Source organism: Mobula hypostoma, chromosome 15 (assembly GCF_963921235.1).
Source record: "Mobula hypostoma chromosome 15, sMobHyp1.1, whole genome shotgun sequence".
Taxonomy (NCBI): Eukaryota; Metazoa; Chordata; class Chondrichthyes; order Myliobatiformes; family Myliobatidae; genus Mobula; species Mobula hypostoma.
Window position 1 is genome coordinate 47,620,685 of NC_086111.1, and position 19,994 is coordinate 47,640,678.

General features: G+C 38.5%; 1 protein-coding gene across 9 annotated transcripts in view; it reads left to right on the forward strand.

The window, feature by feature from the left end:
* cadpsa (Ca2+-dependent activator protein for secretion a) overlaps positions 1-19,469 on the forward strand; it is a 513,475-nt gene extending 494,006 nt beyond the window's left edge. For all 9 annotated transcript variants that reach the window (XM_063067977.1, XM_063067980.1, XM_063067978.1 and 6 more), the window contains 2 exons: positions 12,928-13,032; positions 18,794-19,469. In XM_063067977.1, the coding sequence (XP_062924047.1) occupies positions 12,928-13,032; positions 18,794-18,973 (285 nt within the window). In that variant the 3' untranslated portion in view covers positions 18,974-19,469. The remainder of the gene's footprint in view (positions 1-12,927; positions 13,033-18,793) is intronic.
* Positions 19,470-19,994: the final 525 nt, after the last annotated feature.

Here is a 19,994-nt window from a genome sequence, read left to right on the forward strand (position 1 = left end):
AACCGGTCATTTGATATTTGTTCATTGATTTCTTGCAGAAACTATATTTAAAAAATTGAATTAGCCTCGTGTGCAGCAAATTACCTTTCACAATGGCACATCGACAGAGAGCCTGATTGGCACCATATAGCTGTGTGTGAAAACACTGAAAATAGCAGCATTTTCACAAAAATTACAACGAGCAACTGCAGAAAAACAGTTTTACAAAAAAAAAGCTCTTCAGAGAAACATCTTTACCTTTGATAAACTGTAACAATTAAATTAATCACAAATAATTCCCAACAGACCTCATTCCATATAGTGCACTTCTTCCTGATTACAATTCTCTGGTAATGCAAAACTGCACAATGCAGAATGCACTTCTGAATGAGATACACCATCCTTTTTAATTGGGTGTATGCTTGGCAAATAAGCCCAGTGGAAGGATGTATGATGTTCTTTATTTATTTAAGACTTGGTATTATGTACACAATGGCAGCCTTGCAGAAATACTTAAGCAAAATCTCTACTTTGATATTGTAGAACAGTCGGCTTCAGTCAGAGCCAATCATCAAACGATTCCCATTTTAGAATGTTTGCATTATGCTGTCTTTCTAACAAATTTTATTTGTAACCCCTTTTTTCAAGTTGTATAGTCTCCCCTGCTGCTCACATTGTGTCAATGAGGCAATTACAGGAGTTTGAATCCTTTAGCATTTCTCTAACACCTTGGATCTAGAGATTATCTCAAGATTGCCATTCAGCTTTCCCATGCAAATCTATGGCCTGGGTGAGAAGAAATCAGGCAGACCCTGAATTTCCCTAGCACATTATTTATCACAATTTTAAGTAGATTTGAACTGCTTGGATTGCCTTCAGTTGGATAGAAAGTTCTGAAATGAGGGGTCACTGGTGTGGGTTTCTATGGTAATTGAGCAGTATTGCCAATAGTTTTCCTCTCATGAGCAATAAAGCACATAATAATAGACAAACAACAGTGGTTAAAGCAAGCAGGTAGGATTACTATGTCCTTTTGTCGGAAGTATATAATGTGATGTAGTCAGATTTAAAGACTTCTCAACCCCCCCAAATCCTCCCTACAGGCACCTGCTGTGTCATTTTCTAAGCCTAATCTCCATCCGTTAACTACAGGCCTCTTGCTAATTTGAGGCAAACTGCCAGATTTGCTGCTGAATAGTGCAGTGAAAAGCCTTAACTCATGAAAACCCTCTGGAAAAAAAAACTGAGCCAAATATAGCACTTGCATGACAAATCCATGTGATCTTTAACACAAGATACATTCTTCTAACATTGACTAGACTGCATTTCTTTACCCACACTTTAATAGTTTGTAAAAAAAAATTACAGAACTTCCACACTGGAGCAACCTTCCCCCACAAAACTTGTCACTTCACATTGCTGTCAGTCACCACAATAACAATCATTTCATGCCTCCTGCTAATTGCAAGCACAGCTGGGGCCCAGCAGGGTGCTCTTGCACAGTCCCAGGCCTTTATAGCAGTCCCAATCTGTTCTGTAGCTTGCACACACACACAAAATTACCAGCAAAGGCAGAAAGAGGCAGAGTCACAGGTTGCTCGTAATCCCTTCCTCTCTAAGAATTTAGCCCTAGTAGAATTCTTGTTTTTGTTTTAGACTGTACAAAAACAGCAATGACCTTAAGTCACCAGAATGTGTTCTGAATAAGAAACACAACTCCTTCAGGTGCATTAAGCTGTGGCACTGCATCTGGCTTGTTGCATTATGTTTGCAGCACCCCTGGAGTGAGTTGCGGCTTCCTGTAACATGTAAAATATGAGTGTGAACTCAAGGTTCATGGCAGGGAGCAGGGAGGCTGAAGCAGGAGGTCAGACAGCCTTTCAAATCTGGCTGTAGAACAAGGTTGCAGATGTTCCTGTGTAAGTGTAATGACACCAGCTCCCCGAGAACACAGGAACCCAGAGCTTCCTTCTCCTCATTTTCACGAATGAATGCCATAATCAGTATGCTGCTTGCAGATTTATTCAAATCAAGTTTTATTTTACATATTCAGAGATCAGAATGGCTTTAGTGCAAGCTATGATGTTCAGATACCCGGCCTTCATTCTCTGCTGAAGGGCCTCTATATTTATGGAGGATGATTAGTTGAATTTACTGCATATTGAAAACTTAATGTGGTAGTGTAAGGAAAATATTTCAGTATAAGATGACTTCATTCTTCAGTTACTTCATTCTTCCGAATCAGGTTTAATATCACCGTCATATGTTGTGAAATTTATTGTTTTGCTGCGACAGTACATTGCAGTAATAATAAAGAGCTATAACTTATAATAAGTATATATAAAAGATAAATAAGTTGTGCAAAAAAAAGGTAAAGAAAAAAAAGTGAAGTATTCGTGAATTCATTGTCCATTCAGAAATCTGATGGTGGAGGGGAAGACAATGTTGAGTGTGTGTCTTCAGTACATTGCAGTCTCCTTGATGGTAGCAATGAGAAGAAAGCATGTCCTGGGTTAGGGCATCTTTAATGATGGTTGTCACCTTTTTGAGCCACCACCTTTTGAAGGTCCTTGATGCTGGGGAGCTTGTGTTAAGCTGGCTGAGTTTAAAAACTTTCTGCAGATTCTTCCAATCCTTTGCAGTGGCCCCTCCATACAGGATGGTGACGCAACCAGTTAGAATGCCCTCCACATTACGTCTATAGAAGTTTGCAGGTGTCTTTCATAATATCCCAATTCTACTCAAACTCTTAATAAAATATAGCCACTGTCATGCCTTCTTTGTAATTTCATCAATATGTTGCGCTCAAGATAAAACTTCAAAGATGTTGACACCCAGGAACCTGAAACTGCTCACAATCAATTCCTTGGTCTTACTGACATTGAGTGCAAGGTTGTTGCTGTGACCACCACTCAACCAGCTGATCTGTCTCACTCCTGTACGCCTCCTTGACACCATCTGAAATTCTGCCAACAATAGTTGTGTTGTTGGCAAATTTATAGATGGTGTTTGAGCTGTGCCTAGCCACACAGTCGTGGGTGTAGAGAGAATAGAGCACTGGGCTAAACGTCAACCTTGAGATGCATCAATGTTGATTGTCAGTGAGAAGGAGATGTTATTTCTGATCTGCACAGACTGTGGTCTCCCAGTGAGGAAGTCAAAGATCCAGTTGGAGATGGAGGTACAGAGGGCCAGATTTTGGAGCTTCTTGATTAGAACTGAGGGCATGATTGTGTTGAATGCTGAGCTGTAGTCAATAAACAGCAGCCTAACATAGATATCCCTATTGTCCAGGTGATCCAAGGCCGAATGGAGAGTCAGTGAGATTGCATCTGCTGTAGACCTATTACGATGATAGGCGAATTGCAATAGATCCAGGTGCTTGCTTAGGCAGGAGTTGATTCTAGTTATAACCAACCTCTCAAAGCACTTCATCACAGTAGATGTGAGTGTAACTGTGCTTCTTGGGCACTGGTATGATTGTTGTCCTTTTGAAGCAGCTGGGAACCTCTAACTGCAGCAGTGAAAGATTGATGATGTCCTTGAACATTCCCACCACTTGGTTGGATCGAGTTTTCAGAGTCCTACCTGGTTCACCATCAGGGCCAAAAACCTTGCAAGGGTTCGCATTCTTGAAAGACGTTCTGACTTCGGCTTCTGAGACAGAGATTGCAAGGTCTCCAGATGCTGCATAGATTTTTACAGGTGTAGTTTTATTCTCCCTTTCAAAGCATAAATAAAAGGCATTAAACTCATCTAAGAGTGAAGCAACAAATGCCGTTCATGATGTTAAGAGATTTAATTTGTAGGAAGTAGTGGCTTGCAAACCTGCCAGAGCTAATGTGCAGCCAAATCTGTCTCTAATCTCAATCAGAATTGTTTTCTAGCTCTTAAAATAGCCTTCCATTGGTTGTACATGGATTTCTTACATAGTTCTGGATCACTGATCTTGAATGCTACAGATCTAGCCCTTAGCAGACTATGAATCTCCTAGTTCATCTACAGTTTTGGTTTGGGTGTGTCCGGTATGTTTTCAAAGTTACACACTAATCCACACAGGTCTTGATGAAGTTGGTGACAATTGTGGCATATTCATTCAAACTTGAAGATGAATCTTTGAATATTATCCAGTCCATTGACTCAAAGCAGACCTGTAAGTGCTCCTTTGCCTCCCTTGACCTTACCTTCTTGGTCTTCACCACTGGTTCTGTGCTTTTTAGTCTCGGCCTATATAGCAGGAATAGACATATAGCCAGATGATCATACTTTCCAAAGTGTGGACATGGCATGGCACTGTGAGCATCCCTGATAGTGGTACAACAGTCGTCAAGTGTGTCAGCTTCTCCGTTTCCATGGTGATATGTTGGTGGTAGTTGTTCAGAGACTTCTTCAAGCTGGCCTGGTTGAAATCCCCCACAATGAAAGGGGAGGCATCTGGGTGTGCTGGTTCCTCCTAATGACAGTGCTCCGCTTCTCCGGTGTCTACCTGGCATTGGCCTGAGGTGGAATGTACACCACTACCAGGATGATGACAGAAAAATCCCACAGCAGATAGAAAGGATGACATTTGACTGCTAGGTTGTGTGAGCAGGACTGAGACAGAACCACCACATCTGTGCACCATTATGAGTTAATCATAAAACATACTGTACCTCCTCTACCTTTAAAAGACTGAACTGACCTATCTTTACAGTGAATGGTGAAGCCGTCAGGCTGCAGCACTGTCTCCAAAGTGGCCGATGTGAGCCATGTTTCCATAAAGCAAAGTACACAGTAGTCCCTGATGTCCCTCTGGTACTGCCATCTTGCTCTGGGGTCTTCAGTTTTATTTTCCAGAGACTATACATTCACCAACAGGATAAATGGGAGGTCTAAAGCATCTGTGTTTCATTAGTACCTGTAGCCCAGCATACCGTACCACTTCCCTTATCTTAAAGGGGAACTGCATTCACGACCTGAAACTGCCATCTGGGGCTTGGCAATTTTGAGTATAGATAGTTTTTTTTAAACGTCTGAAAATGATGCTGCTTACTGAAGTTCTCATGGCTGTGACTATGGATTTCAGCTATAGTAGTCCTAAATGGGAATACTTGATGATTCCCATCAGAGCTGCGTGCAAAGTGTCGCTTCTTAACAGCACCATCTTCGGGTTCATAGGTAAAATGTTTCTCTATTGGATATCTTTACGGGTACCACTTCTAGGCTACTAACAATTTCTGGTGACTTCAGCTAATCACAAAAGTCTTTCACGATCTCACAGTTGTGATTACAATGTCTGGCAGGTGACTGAAATCACTGGGGTATCAGCTGCTGTATTCTTCCCAACCATTTTTCATTCTACAGTGTTTTTGAAGACAGGAACTATCCTTGAGAGGCAAAACATAGTATTTCCTACCCTAGAGCAATTTTGACACAAAGTCATGGACTAGTACTAATCCCTCCAGTAAAATCTGGTTGGATCGATTTGTCAAGGTCACGACAGGTGTCTATAAAGTGTAACATTGTAATATTTTTGCATTTCCTTTTTAAGTGGGAACTCAGTCCAGGTAATTCAGTCATGTGATCTGACTGCCATGATGCTGCTTGGATTACTTGGATTGCCAAGAGTATTTCCTGCTTCCAGAAAACACCTCTCCATATTGTTTCCTTAACTGAATGAACACTCTCTACTTATCAAAGATGCTATTAGTGTCATTCTGACTAGAACAGAAGATAAATTGGTGCAAGAAAAGAGTAGCAGTATCTAACAGAATTTCGGAATAGATTCTCTGCTTTGTCTTTTGTCGAGTGTAAACTGTGTCATATGATAATTGAATGGAGTAAACAGCACAGTAACATGCTATCTAGTCTCACTGTTCAACACTGGCATTTATATGCCACATGTACCTCTTTCTACACGGTTCATTTCTCTGTCATTGTGTTCTTTGGTTCCTTACCCCCCTGTTAAATTTACCTGGCTTCATTGTGAATGCATTTACCATTTTCTGATTTACACCTTGTTCCATATTTTAGTGTCTGGGCAAAGACGGTCTCCTGAATTTCCAATGGGATTTGTTGATTGCATATTTGTGGATGGCCATATCATCAATTGTCTACTTTATCAAACACTTTAGTAGTCTTCTGTGATCTTAGAGATCTCTGTTAGGTTACTGTCAGCTTTCTTTTCTATCTTTCTGGAGGAAAAAATACCATTGCAATTCCTACCAGTATTAATGACCCATTAAATGGGTGGCCTTATATATATTTTAGATTCTTGTTAGGCAAAACAGTGTATAAATATTGGTCATAATAGCTGATAGTTACTGTGTCACTGGAGCAGATGTTGTGCTCAATAACTTCTGAATCAGTAGTCAAGTTTAATGTTTCCAGTGATCACTTGAAATTTTGATTTTACCTGTACAACTAGCCAAAATCTCTAATCTATGTCCTGTGATTAAGCAGTCACTACGAATTTGGTACCAGTTTCATAATTTTTTAATCTCAAAAAACTTAACCTTCTTAGTTTAATTTATTGAAATTATTTACTTAAACCTTCACTTACTGATCCTACCTTTTTTCTTTGGAGGAATGAAGGAGTCTTTTCCTTCATGGATCTGTTCCAAGATGGCCGATTGATGTCTTTTGAGAAATTAGTAACTAAGTACTTTCTCTTGTACTCACATTTCTTGCAAAATCTCCAGGTCAGACATTTCTTACAAGAATATTTAAGTAATTTTCCATATATACAAGATTCTGACCTGTTAGACATTAATGAATCCTTTAGTGAAAGGTTTTATTGGAAAAACTTATAATTTACTATTACAACAGTACAATTATCCTTTACTTAAGATTAAGCAAGATTGGGAAAGAGAGCTTAACATGACCTTGATAACAAAGGATTGGTTGCGAATTTTCAAGTTGGTTAACTCTTCTTCCATTTGTGCTAGGCACTCTTAAATTCAATTTAAAATTGTACATTGTTACTATTTGACAAAGGAGAGACTGTCTAAAATATTTCCTAATGTTGATAGTCATTGTGATAGATGTAAAACTGAGACAGCTAGATTGACACATATGTTTTGTCGTGTTCTGTATTGAAACAGTTTTGGAAATCTATTTTCTCTACAATGTCTAAAGCTTTAAAAATTAATTTACAACCTAATAAATTGACAGTTTTGTTCGGTATAATCCCTCAATATATTCATGGTATTTCTATATCAGACCAACATGTAATTGCATTTGATACATTATTGGCCAGAAGGGCTATTTTATTGAAATGGAAAGATGCCTCTGCTCCCACTTTGATACAGTGGTTCTCTCAGGTGATGTTATGTCTTAGTTTGGAGAAAATCAGAAGTCGAACTTTTGATCCTCGATTTGACTTTGGGAAAAGGTGGAGTTCGTTTGCCCGTATTATCATTTGATCTGAGTTAATTAAGATGGTTCCCTTCTGATTCTTGTTTAAATGGATTTGAGTTGGCGGATTGATATTTTTCTTTTATGGAAGCTTGTATGGCGTATAGCTCCGGGGTTGTGTTCCCAATGGGTTTTTTTTTTGGTTTTTTTTCTGTTAGCAGGGGTTCTTTTTTCCTTCTTTCTTTTTTCACAAAAAAAAAGTTTTAACATGTTATTTTTTCTTATTGATATATTGTTCAGTTATTTGATAATTTAATTGTACATATTGACATGTTGACTTGATTACTTCAAAGTTATTGTTGACCTTTAATAATAATTAATAAAAAAGATTTAAAAATGAAAAAAATGAAATTTTGATACGTATGTACAGTACTGTACAAAAGGGTGGCAGAGACAGAGTGCCAGGGCTGGGGATAGCATGAGCGTAGACACACCCAGCCCTGAAACACCAGGCAAGATCATTTGATTCCCAACAATTAGTTTATTAATCATTACAGAATGTCTCTCCAGTGTGCTTCATTTTCCCTCCCCTCTCCCTTCCCCTTTTCCCAACTATGATTTCCCTCTCCCTGTCCCCTTCCCACTCTCAGTCCACAATAGAGACTCATATCAGAATCAGGTTTATCATCACTCACATAACTCATGAAATTTGTTTTTTTACGGAAGCCGTACAATGCCATACATAAAATTATTACATTTCTGTGCAAAGATCTTGGGTACCCTAGCTATATGTCCCATTAATATTAAGATTTTGACATCACAGTTTTATTTTTTACTTTTATTATTCATAATGCCAGAACTTCATTACTTATGACTGACAGTATACAAGCTATTTTTCATTCTATATGCCCAAGAATTTGTTCAGTGCTTCCCCTGGTAGTACAACTGAAATTCAGAATTGATTACATTGAGAACAATGCATACACATGTTGTGTTACTCCCAATATATCAATGAGCTTTCCTCTCCACTATTTATTGTTTTGACAAAAATCAACACTTCAAGACAAGTGTGTGCAAATTCTGGCATTTCAAAGCCAAAGTAACACACATAAAATGCTGGAGGAACTCAGCAGGTTATGCAGCATCTATAGAGAGGAATAAAAGAGTTGACATTCTGGGCTGAGACTCTTCATCGAGGTTCATAAGGATGTGTATGATTTGCAAGTCAAATCTGAGATCTTAATTTCTATAATTTAGGGAATCACTTAATCCAAGAAGATCACAATCTGTGCAGATTGATAATAACATCAACACTGACGATCAACACTGGTGCACCTTAGGGATGTGTGCTTAGCCCACTGCTCTACTCGCTCAATACCCATGACTATGTGGCTAGGCATAGCTCAAACGCCATCTATAAATTTGCTGATAATAGAACCATTGTTGGCAGAATCTCAGATAGAGACAAGAGGGCATACAGGAGCAAGATATACTAGCTAGTTGAGTGATATTGCAGCAACAATCTTGCATTCAGTGTCAGTAAGATGAAAGAGCTGATTGTGGACTTCAGGAAGGGTAAGATGAGGGAACATGAACCAATCCTCATAGAGGAATCAGAAGTAGAGAGAGTGAGCAATTTCAAGTTCCTGGGTGTCAGTATGTCTGAGGATCTAACATGGTGCCAACATATTAAAGCAGCTTTAAAGAAGGCAAGACAGTGACTATATTTCATTAGGAATTTGAGGAGATTTGGTTGTCACCTAAGACACTCAAATTTCTACAGATGTAACGTGGAGAGCTTTCTGACAGGCTACATCACTCTCTGGTATGCGGGGAGGGGTCTACTGTGCAGAATCATAAGAAGCTAAGGAAAGTTGTAAAATTAGTCATCTCTGTCATGGGTACTAGCCTCGGCAGTATCAAAGACATCTTCCAGGAGCGGTGCCTCAGAAAGGCAGCATCCATTATTAAGAATCCTCATCTCCCAGGACATGCCCTTTTCTCATTGTTACCATCAGGATGGAGGTGCAGAAGCCTGAAGGCACGCACTCAGTGATTCAGGAATAACATTTCCCCTCTGCCATCTGATTTTGAAGTGGACATTGAACCCATGAACACTACCTCTTTTTTTCTGTTTAGGAACTATTTTTAATTTAACAATTTAATATATATCATGAGACCATGGATTTGTGCCTTGGAAGGTTTCCAGGGCGCAGGCCTGGGCTAGGTTGTATGGAAGACTAGCAGTTTCCCATGCTGCAAGTCTCCCCTCTCCACGCCACCGATTTTGTCCAAGGGAAGGGCATTAGGACCAATACAGCTTGGCACTGGTGTCATCGCAGAGCAAAGTGTGGTTAAGTGCTTTGCTCAAGGACACACACACACTGCCTCAGCCAAGGCTCGAACTAGCAACCTTCAAATCACTAGACGAACGCCTTAACCACTTGGCCATGCGCCACCTTTCTTTTTGTATTTGCTCAGTTTGTTGTCCTTTGCATACTGGTTGAACACCCGGGTTGGTGTGGTCTTTCATTGATTCTATTATGGTTATTATTCTATTATTGATTTACTGAGTATGCCTGCAAGGCAATGAATCTCAGGATTGTGTATGGTGATAATATACATTATGTACTTTGATAATAAATTTACTTTGAACTTCGCAGTTACTTCCAGGGAGCCAATGGTGACAAGCAGGTGTCAGGGCATGGAAGATTGCAAAACAGTACATAGGATCAGTACCGAGATGTGTTGAACAAAACTGATGTTATAATATTCGGATATATCTCCCTACTGTGACAGATGTAACAATGGAGAAGCTTCATTAATTCATATGTTTTGGACTTGTCCGTGTCTTGAAAAATATTGGACGCAAGTTTTTCAAACTTTTTCTTTACTTTTCAAAGTCAATTTTAAGCCTAATCCTCTGACGGCCCTATTCAGTATTGTTGCAGGACAAGATATCAAGCTGAAGACATCTGATTTACCTATTTTGGCCTTTAGCTCTCTTATAGCTAGGAGGCGCTTTTGTTTAAATGGAAAGATGTATTTCCTGCTACTTATGCTCAATGGTTATACGACGTTATGTCATGCTTAGATTTAGAGAAGATTCGTTGTTCAATTTCTGAATCTTGTCAAGACTTTCAAACATTGTGGGGACCCTTTCTGAATTATTTTCAAAACCTTCAATTTGTTATTTAAATTTAGATGTTGGCTATTATTAATTTTTATTATACGAGAAGGTATTTTACCTTTTTTTCTCCTTAAGAAACTGCTTCGGTCTTGGTAGGGGTTAGACTCTTTTTTTGTAATAAATTAGTATATTTCAATATAACTATTGACTAACTTGCATGAATACAGGGTCACACATGAGGAAACCTGCAGATGCTGGAATTTCAAGCAACCCACATAAAAGTTGCTGGTGAACGCAGTAGGCCAGGCAGCATCTCTAGGGATTATGAATAGATATAATGTAATTGGTAGTTTTTTAAAATCTTTTTTGACCTTTTATATATACTTTCTTGTACTCTGTATTCTTCTATGTAGAAACTAATAAAAATATTGAAAAGAATAATATATAAGTGGGTGCTCAACCCAACCACACCTGACCTAATATATTTGGGGAAGCCCAAGTTAAGGACAAAGTTCAAAATTCAAAGTAAATTTGTCACCATAAACAACCCTGAGATTCATTTTCTTGTGGGCATACTCAATAAATCCATAATAGAATAATGACCATAGTAGAATCAACGAAAGACTGCACCAACTGGTTATAGTCTTTAGGTTCTACTTCTACATTGCTAAGTTCCACATTTACATTTAAAATATTTCTTAAACTTTTGATAAAGCTAATAGAGAAAAAAAGATTACGTGGAATCGTACTATTGAAATATGCAGTGGTGAAGTCCACAGGATATTTGGTATTTCCATAATGTAGTACCATTTCAAAAATAGTATGGATCAGAACAAAGTGATTGATTTGTCCATTAAGAAAAAAACTTTATTAAGTCGACTGTAGTGTGGGCTTGTTAAGCTTAATAAGCAAAATTTGGACACCTTCAGTCCTTTTCAAGAGCAATAAGGATCTGCTAATATACTCCCAGTAAATGGTCTCGTTTCTCTCGGAGGCCAGTCAACATTAATGTTGTAGTAATTTTTGCTAATAAAAGGTGAATTAACTTTGGAAATCCACGGAATTAGTGCCTGTTTGATAAAAATGACCAACTTGATCCGAATTTTGCTAACCTGAAACCAGTTGATTGCATGCAATCACTACATTAACAGTGACTCAGTCATACTGTGCATGATGAAAACAAGTTTTTTAACAAAATTTTTTAAATGTTTGTTTCAAATATTAGTGATGCTTTTAAGTACTGTATGAATGTCAATTACTTGTCTGCAGCGAAATAGAAGTGAACTGTGCGAATATAATTTATTATGGTGAACAAAGCAGAATGGAGAAATGCTTTCGTGCACTAGCTTATCCACCAGTCACGCATGGAGGTATCTGCAAAATTCACTTGTTGTTATTTTGTGGATTTTCCTAGTTGTAGCCAGATTTGCACTCTCAAGTGTTTCTGCTTTTTTGAAAAGTAACGGGATTCTTCCAATGAATCTATAGCCCAGGAGGATAAATCCAGGCAGGTTACTTCAAAAATCATAATTGACTAACTCTAACTCTCCTTTAGCTGAGTAGCTTTTTTCGGTAATGACACTAATGTGATTTTTTTTAATTGATTATGAAGCCACAATGTGCATACTTATGGTTTTTGAACCTACAAGATGCACAACTAAACTTGTTCCTGACTGCCCAGCTTCCACAGATGCGCATCCCAACATTTGTTAGATGGACAAGGGAAAATAGGCCACTGCTGTCAATCCCACCACTTTCTCAACCAAGATCACTCAACTCAACCCCAAAGCAGACACTAAACGTGGACTCTTCTTGTTGGAGAGATGTTGTGAAATAGTGCAAGAATACTTGGATCACCAAGTGATTTCCTTGCAGGCATATAGGATACACGGATGACTATAGCCTATGTACATACAGTATCTGACTCTGGTGGAATTAATTTCCCTCTTATGGCAATTGAAGTTTAAAGGTAAGTAGCTGAAGACAGAACTAAGGCTGAAGGATTGAGTGAATTTATTCCTGTAATTGTGTCTCTACATCAACCACCACGTTAAAATGAAACAATCTAGACATTCTCATATTATTATTTGTGGGGATCATGTGATGTAAAAATGGTTGTTAAACATTCTATTTTATAACCATGACTACATCCAAAAAGTTTATTGTAAAGAATTTTGAGATGTCATGAGGCCACAAGCTAACACAAGTTTGTTCCTTTTAAGTAACTATAGCACTGGAATTGTTTGTGTGTTTGGAACCAGCTGAAACTCTCTTTGGACAACAGTAATGCATAAATTACACAGAGGTTCCTGCCAATGCTCAGTTAGAATTAAAGTTCTGCCTTTTGAGATGGATTGTCCTTGATAATGCCAAACCGGGATGGTCTCAGCCAATGTTACCATCGATTTGCTGCTGCCCAGCATATGATCACGACTCCACCTGGCCTGCTATAATTCTAATGCTGGAGAATGTTTTTTTTACAGCAATGGTACACAAGTTCCATGAACGTTGTCTGCACCTGGCTAACAGATCGCATGGATCTGCAGCTTCACATCTACCAGCTGAAAATCCTTATCAGGCTCGTCAAGGTGAGAAAGAGACCTTTTGAAAAACGTAGCAAGAATCTGACCTTTTCAATTAGAGAACAAGCATTTCAATGACTTGGGAAACTTGTCAACTATTTTAAAGGTTTGCAATAATTATTTTTTAAATTGATGACATTCTTTGCCCATTTTTGGATTTTGTGACATTTTTACTAAGTTCTTTTTTCTGTGCTGCCACTACATATTGCTCTCACATCACGTGAGGATGCATATTTTCAGTATATATTTAAATGTTCTTGAGCAACACACACAAAATGCTAGAGGATCTCAGCAAGTCAGGCAGCATCTATGGAGGGGACGAAACTGTCCATGTTTCGGGCCGAGACCCTTCATCCAGACTGGAAAGGAATGGGGCAGAAACCAGAATAAGGAGGAGGGGAGGGAAAAGGAATACATGTTGGCAGGTGGTAAGTGAGACCAGGTGAGGGGGATATTGTATGGGTGGAGAAGGGGAGTTAAAGTAAGAAGTTGAGAGGTGTTAGGTAGAAGAGATAAAGTGCAGAAGAAGAAAGAGTATGTTAGAAGAGGACAGTTTACCATGGAAGAAAGGGAAGGAGGAGGAAAACCAGAGGGAGGTGATGGGCAGGTGAGAAGAGAAGAGGTAAGAGGGTAACCAGAATGGAGAATGGAAAAAGAAAGATCACTGGAAGTTGGAGAAATTGATATTCCATGCATTAGAGTTTGGAGGCTCCCCAGACAAAATGAGGTGTTGTTGCTCCAAACTGAGTTTGGTCTCATTATGTCAGTAGAGGAGACCATTGTCTCACATGTCAGGATGGAAATGAAAAGTTAAATTGGGTGGCCACCAAGAAATTCTTCCTTTTGCAGTGGTCTGAGCTTTCATATATCCAATTACATCTGAATGCCAGTTGTGTTCACTTTTCAACCAACACATGAGAACTGGCTACAGAAGATACAAGTTCCAAAGCTCCCTTGCTTTGCCAGTTTTCTAAACAACCCCCCCCCCCCGCCACCCCACCCATCCTTTGGTTACTCACCCGGATGCCAATGGAATCAGCTTCTTCTCTAATAAACAGTCTTTGTATTTCATTGCATATGTTAAATACTTTTTTTTTGTCAGCTCAGATAGCTCCTAGCTTCTACCTACTTCCCTTTACAGTAAATTTCTCCTGCACTCTGTCCAAGGCTTTTAAAATCAGCTTAATAGCTTGACCTGCTCCATAAACAGTATTATCAGCTAGGATTCTTGCTCCTAATTAATAGCTACTGACCTTCATTATTTTCTCTTCTCACCATCCAACACTCTCCCCCACCCACTTGTGGTGAATTCAGTATTGCCTTAGAAATAATCTCCAAAACAGTTAGTTTCTCTGATAGATTAACTATTGATGGGTAGAACATTTGCAATTATTTCAGAATTTCTTGCCCTTTTATCTTATTTTATTTCTCACCCCATACAAGTGTGTTGCCTGTGCACTTGTACGAATAAGTGCCATTTTAATTATGAATTATGAAGACACATACTCTCCTCTTGGAGGAACATAAAAAATTTTGAGGTAATGAGAGTTCTCTCATGATGCCTCAGGATTAATTATCCCTCAAATAGTACCTAAAACAAATAGTAATTTGATTAATCACAAATTAAGGCCAAATTGGTGCCCTAATTCCTACATCAGCTTCTGCACCTAAAGAACCCATAATAACTTTTCGTCATCCTCTGCTGTCTCCAGACCATAGTGGTCACCCTGTTTTCTCTCCCTCTCCCATCTCTCTCTCTGAGGTCTGCAAGGGTTTATCAGAATCAGGTTGATTACCACTGAGCAACACACACACAAAATGCTGGAGGAACTCAGCAGGCCAGACAGCATCTATGATAAAAACTACAGTGGACAAGTCATGCCAAAGGGTTTCGTAAATGTCAACTGTACTTTTTTTTCCATAGATGCTGCCTGGCCTGCTGAGTTCCTCCAGCATTTTGTGTGTGTGTGTTGCTTGGATTTCCAGCAAATGCAGACCTTTTCTTGTTTATGATTTCATTATCACCGACATACGTCATGAAATTTGTTGTTTTGCAACAGCAATGACAGTGCACTACAAAAAACATATATGAATGTATTTTAAAGTGCAAAAAGAGAGCAGAATAGTGAGGTAGTGTTCATAGTTCATGGACTATTCAGAAATCTGATGGTGGAGGAGAAGAAGCTGTACCTAAAGCATGTGTACCTCTTCCCTGGCAGTAATACCAAGAGTTTTATCAGCCCAGACTTTTTCAGTTCACTTTCTGATATCATGGTCAGATTGCTAGGGACAAAAAGTATGCTTTATGAGCATCCAGCTGGACTAAAATGATCATCAGTGTCCCTGCAATCCTATGGTTGTCTGCATTTTGGAGAGGAGATGGGTACCTGTAGGTCACTCCACCCAAAGATTTACCTGTGATGCAAAATAATAATAACCCATATTGAACTAGTTAGTGGAAGATGATTGACACATTCATCTCAGCCGACATAATGTTCAGTGTCTATGGAACTAATTTAATTGCAGTTATTGGGGAGACTACCATGAGCTGCTAATTAGGTTTGGATAAGGAACAGAAGTTAGCTGGAAGACGAATGAACCTTGATTTTTAAGTAACCTTGTCCTGAAAATTCTGAACACCCAACCCCAAGTTCCAGCAACCTTGCCAAATTCAGACCCAACCTATCAAATTAGTTCAGGGGACTTGTAAATCTGCCTGTACGAGTTTTTTTTTAATAGGAGTGACAATAACCATGACTTTGTTACAAAGATCTTCTAGTAGACTCTTAATAGTATCACATTAAACACTATTTGCAAGCTTTTCTAAATTTTTTTTTGCAATAGGCTAAAATTAGCAAGCATAGAAAACATTATTTGTCCTTTCTACATCACTTGCTTCTACTTTGCTTTCCACTCTGTTTCTCTCACTCCCATTTTATTTCTCATCTCCTCCAGACTTGCTTCCATGGAATTGTTCTTCACAGTTCGGAGGTTAGAGCTATGTCATATAGGATTCAAGACTGCTTATAGAATTTCACCGGATGCAAACAGATTAAAATCAACTACACAACATGAAAAATAAATGCCTTTATCCGAATTTCCTGCTTTGGGAGTGGAATCTCAGGATAACATTTAAGACTAGGATGATGAGATACTTCCTTATTCCATTTTTTGTAGGTCTTTGGAATTTCTCTCTCTCAGAGCTGCAAGTATACAGTTGTTGATTATGTTCAAGGCTGAGGTGAATAGTTTTTGATCAGAGGGAATCAGAATGATCAAGTACTCAAGTGGACATGAGCTGTGGAATAAACTACAGTCTTATTCAGTGGTGGGGAAGGCTCGAGGGACTTGTGTTTTCCTATTGTGACATGGGTATTGTTTCAATTTATTTACATTAATGCTTTCATTAAGAACGTCAAACAAACCCATTAGTCTTCTGAATACTACAATCAGAGTGCAAGTTCAAAACTCAAATCATGGCATCAGTGGGGGAAAACTTTGTAAAGTAATTCCCAAAAAATACTTGTAATATCAACTAAATTCAGATTTAGATTTGCGATATTTATTAAATTAGGTTATGTTTCTCAAGGACTACCACCCAGTGGCTCTGATATCAGCCATCATGAAGTGCTTCAAGAGGCTGGACATGGCACATATTAACTCCACCTTCAACCTACTGCAAGTTGCCTACTGCTGAAGCAGGTCTATGGCATTTGCTATCTCCCTAGCCCTGTGTTCATTATTGGAGTATCTGGACAATAAAAAGACCTCTGTTAGACTGTTTTTGTAGTGTAGTGGTTAATGGTCGAAATATTCTATGAAAGCTGAGCACCACCTGATGACATCTGCTCTTGGCCAAAGGCTACAGAGACCTCATCAGGTAACTGAAGAGAGCACCCCAGTGTATGATGCAAGCAAAAACTGACAAAAACTTCACTTTCAATACTATAATTCCAAGCAACCGCATCTCCAAACTCCTAAACCTGGGACTCATCACCTTTCTTTGCAACTGGATCCTTGATTTCCTGGCCAATAGACTGTAATCATTGAGGATAAGCAGTAACACCACAACCACAATTATTCTCAACACAGGTGCTCCACCAGCCCGTGTCTTCAACCTTCTGTTCTATTTCCTGCACACTAACAAGTCTGTGGCCAGATCCTGCTCTAACTCCATCCACAAGTTTGCAGTTGATACCACCATAGTGGGCTGTATCTCAAAAAATTGAGAACTGGGTTACAGGAAGGAGGTAGGGAGTCTCATGGTATGGTATCATGACAACAACCTTTCCCTCAGTATCAGCAAGACAAGAGAGCTATTCATTAATTTCCGGAAGAGTGATGGTGAACATGCTCCTGTTTACATCATTGATTCTGAGGTCAAGAGAGTTGAGAGTTCCTAGGAGTGAACATGGCCAATAGCCTGTTCTGGTCAAACCACATTGATGCCATGGCTAAGAAAGCTCACCGGCACCTCCACTCCTTCAGCTGGCTAAAGAAATTTGCCATGTCCCCTTTGATCCCCACCAATTTTTATCAAAGCACCATAGAAAGCATCCTGTATGGATGCTTTATAGCTCAGTATGGCAACATTGTCGGTATGCCAATGATCGTTAATTGCAGAGAGTTGTGGACGCCATTCAGCATGTGACAGAAACCAACCTCCCCTCCACTGACTCAGTGTACACTTTTGCTGCCTCAGTATGGTAGGCAGCAATAATCAAACATCTCACCCACCCTGGACATTTTCTCTTCTTCCCTCATCCCATTGAGTAGAAGATACAAAATCCTGAAAGCACATACTACCAGGCTCAAGAAGAGATTATAAGAATGTTTCCCTAGTACGATAAGCTGGACACTTGACCTCGCATTCTACCTCATTGTGGCCTTGTGCCTTGCTGCCTACACTGCATTTTCTCTGTTCTGTAACACTTTATTCTGCACTCTGCTGTTGTTTTACTTTGTATTACCTCAATGCATCACTATAGTGAATTGATCTGTATGGACAGTATGCAAGACAAGGTTTTCACTATATCTTGGTCACACTGTATGACAATAATAAGCCAATCTACCAAATTAATTCAAGTTACCAATTCTCCCTGATCTTAAGTTTTACCAATTGGTTTATGTCCATATCTGTTGATTGCAAACAGAATAATGAAAAGTGATTCAAAAAGAATTCAGGGATAGAAAATAAATGCAGTCCTGCCAGCTTCTACCACATCCAGTAAATGAATAAACAAAAAGTAATATAGTACTGAAAATGTTCCCGTAGAATTAACTTATCCCCTTAATGATGTTTTGTGCAATAAGCAACATATTTAAACTTACATCCTTTGTTACTGCTGGGTAGGCTGTGGATAGTGAAAATCTTTCCAGCATTTCGGATCCCACAAACGCTAAAGTTTGTGTTTACAGAAGGGAGGGAATATTCTCCCAAAGTAGTTTTGAAGCAAAGGAATTACTTAGTTAGCTTAAGTTTTGTCTCACCCAGATATCTACAACTAAGATACAATCATTTTTTCTACCCAATAATAAAAAGGAGTCATTATGTACATATGGGCAAGTGAATTAATTATTTTTGTTTGTAGCATTCATTGTCTAATGCTTATTAATTTTATAACGGGATTTAAACTGCTACATTATCATAACATTTACTCTAATGTGTCTAATATTATTCTTGATACATATTTAGAATCCTGCAGAATGATGAGTCATTTTAAGCAGTATTTTGCAGTCATTCCAATATATTTTTGGACACTTATAGAAAACATACCGAGATTTCCGACTGCAGGGCGTACTTGATTCAACCTTGAATAGCAAGACCTATGAAACTGTTCGGAACAGACTGACTGTAGAAGAAGCCACAGCATCGGTTTCTGAAGGTGGTGGTCTCCAAGGAATTACGATGAAGGACAGTGATGAAGAAGATGAGGAGGAAGATTAGATCACTGTTAGATTTAGAGGCTGAATTTTGACATAGCCTGGTAACAAATGCATGTACCACTCTGTTATCCAATTAGCCACAATAGGATCTTATTTTTCAACTACTTGTAACAGAAATGAGGGAACAGTTATCAGTAAGATTGAAAGTTTAGCTGTGTGGAAAAAATAGCACTTATTTGAACCATTGATTTCTAAATTAATTTCTATATGTTCATGAGCAATATGGCGTAACCATTGTTTGATAATGTTACGTGAGATATGTAGGAATATTGCTAGGTGTGCCCCTGTTAAATGCAGAACCTATTTGGCGCTTCATCAATGTAATGTATATATATATATCTTGATGGTAAGATGTTGTGAAGATGAGTGAGTAAGGTTATTTATTTATTTATATTTCTTTACTGGCTGCCAACTGCTTAAAAAGAAAATGCCCCTTGTATTAGTGCAATCTAAAAGTTTCATTAACAACCCCAATGCAATTTTGTTCATTTTTTTTTCATTCTAATGCATTTCTCTTTTTTTTCTTTCTTGGTATGCAGAAAAGAACGTTACAACAGTTTACTTACAATATTTCTGGATTCAGATGTTTTTCTTTTGGGTTGTTATGGAAGTGGTACATTAATGCCCAAATTAAAAGCACTCAGTTTTATTTAATGAAAAATCATATTGTGATGTATATTGAATATCTTAATGAATTATCCCCAAAATATACTCAATTTGTTCATCTGCCTTTTTATTTAAAGCCATAAGTGAAACTTCAATTTTAAATACCCCCAACTTAGAAATTCATTTTCAAATGATTCATTTGAGTAATATTCGATATTTTCACAAACTGTGACGGTTTCTTTCACACATCGTGTTTCACAGTTGGTTTCTTGTAAATATAAAGCTGTATAATGCATTTAGAAAAATAGGTGCATGACAAAGGGATCACCTTTTCCCCAAAAGCTATTAGTCTCTGTGTGAAGTAGCTGGTGGTGGAACAAACATCTCGCTTTGGCCTTAAGCCCACAGCTTTACCA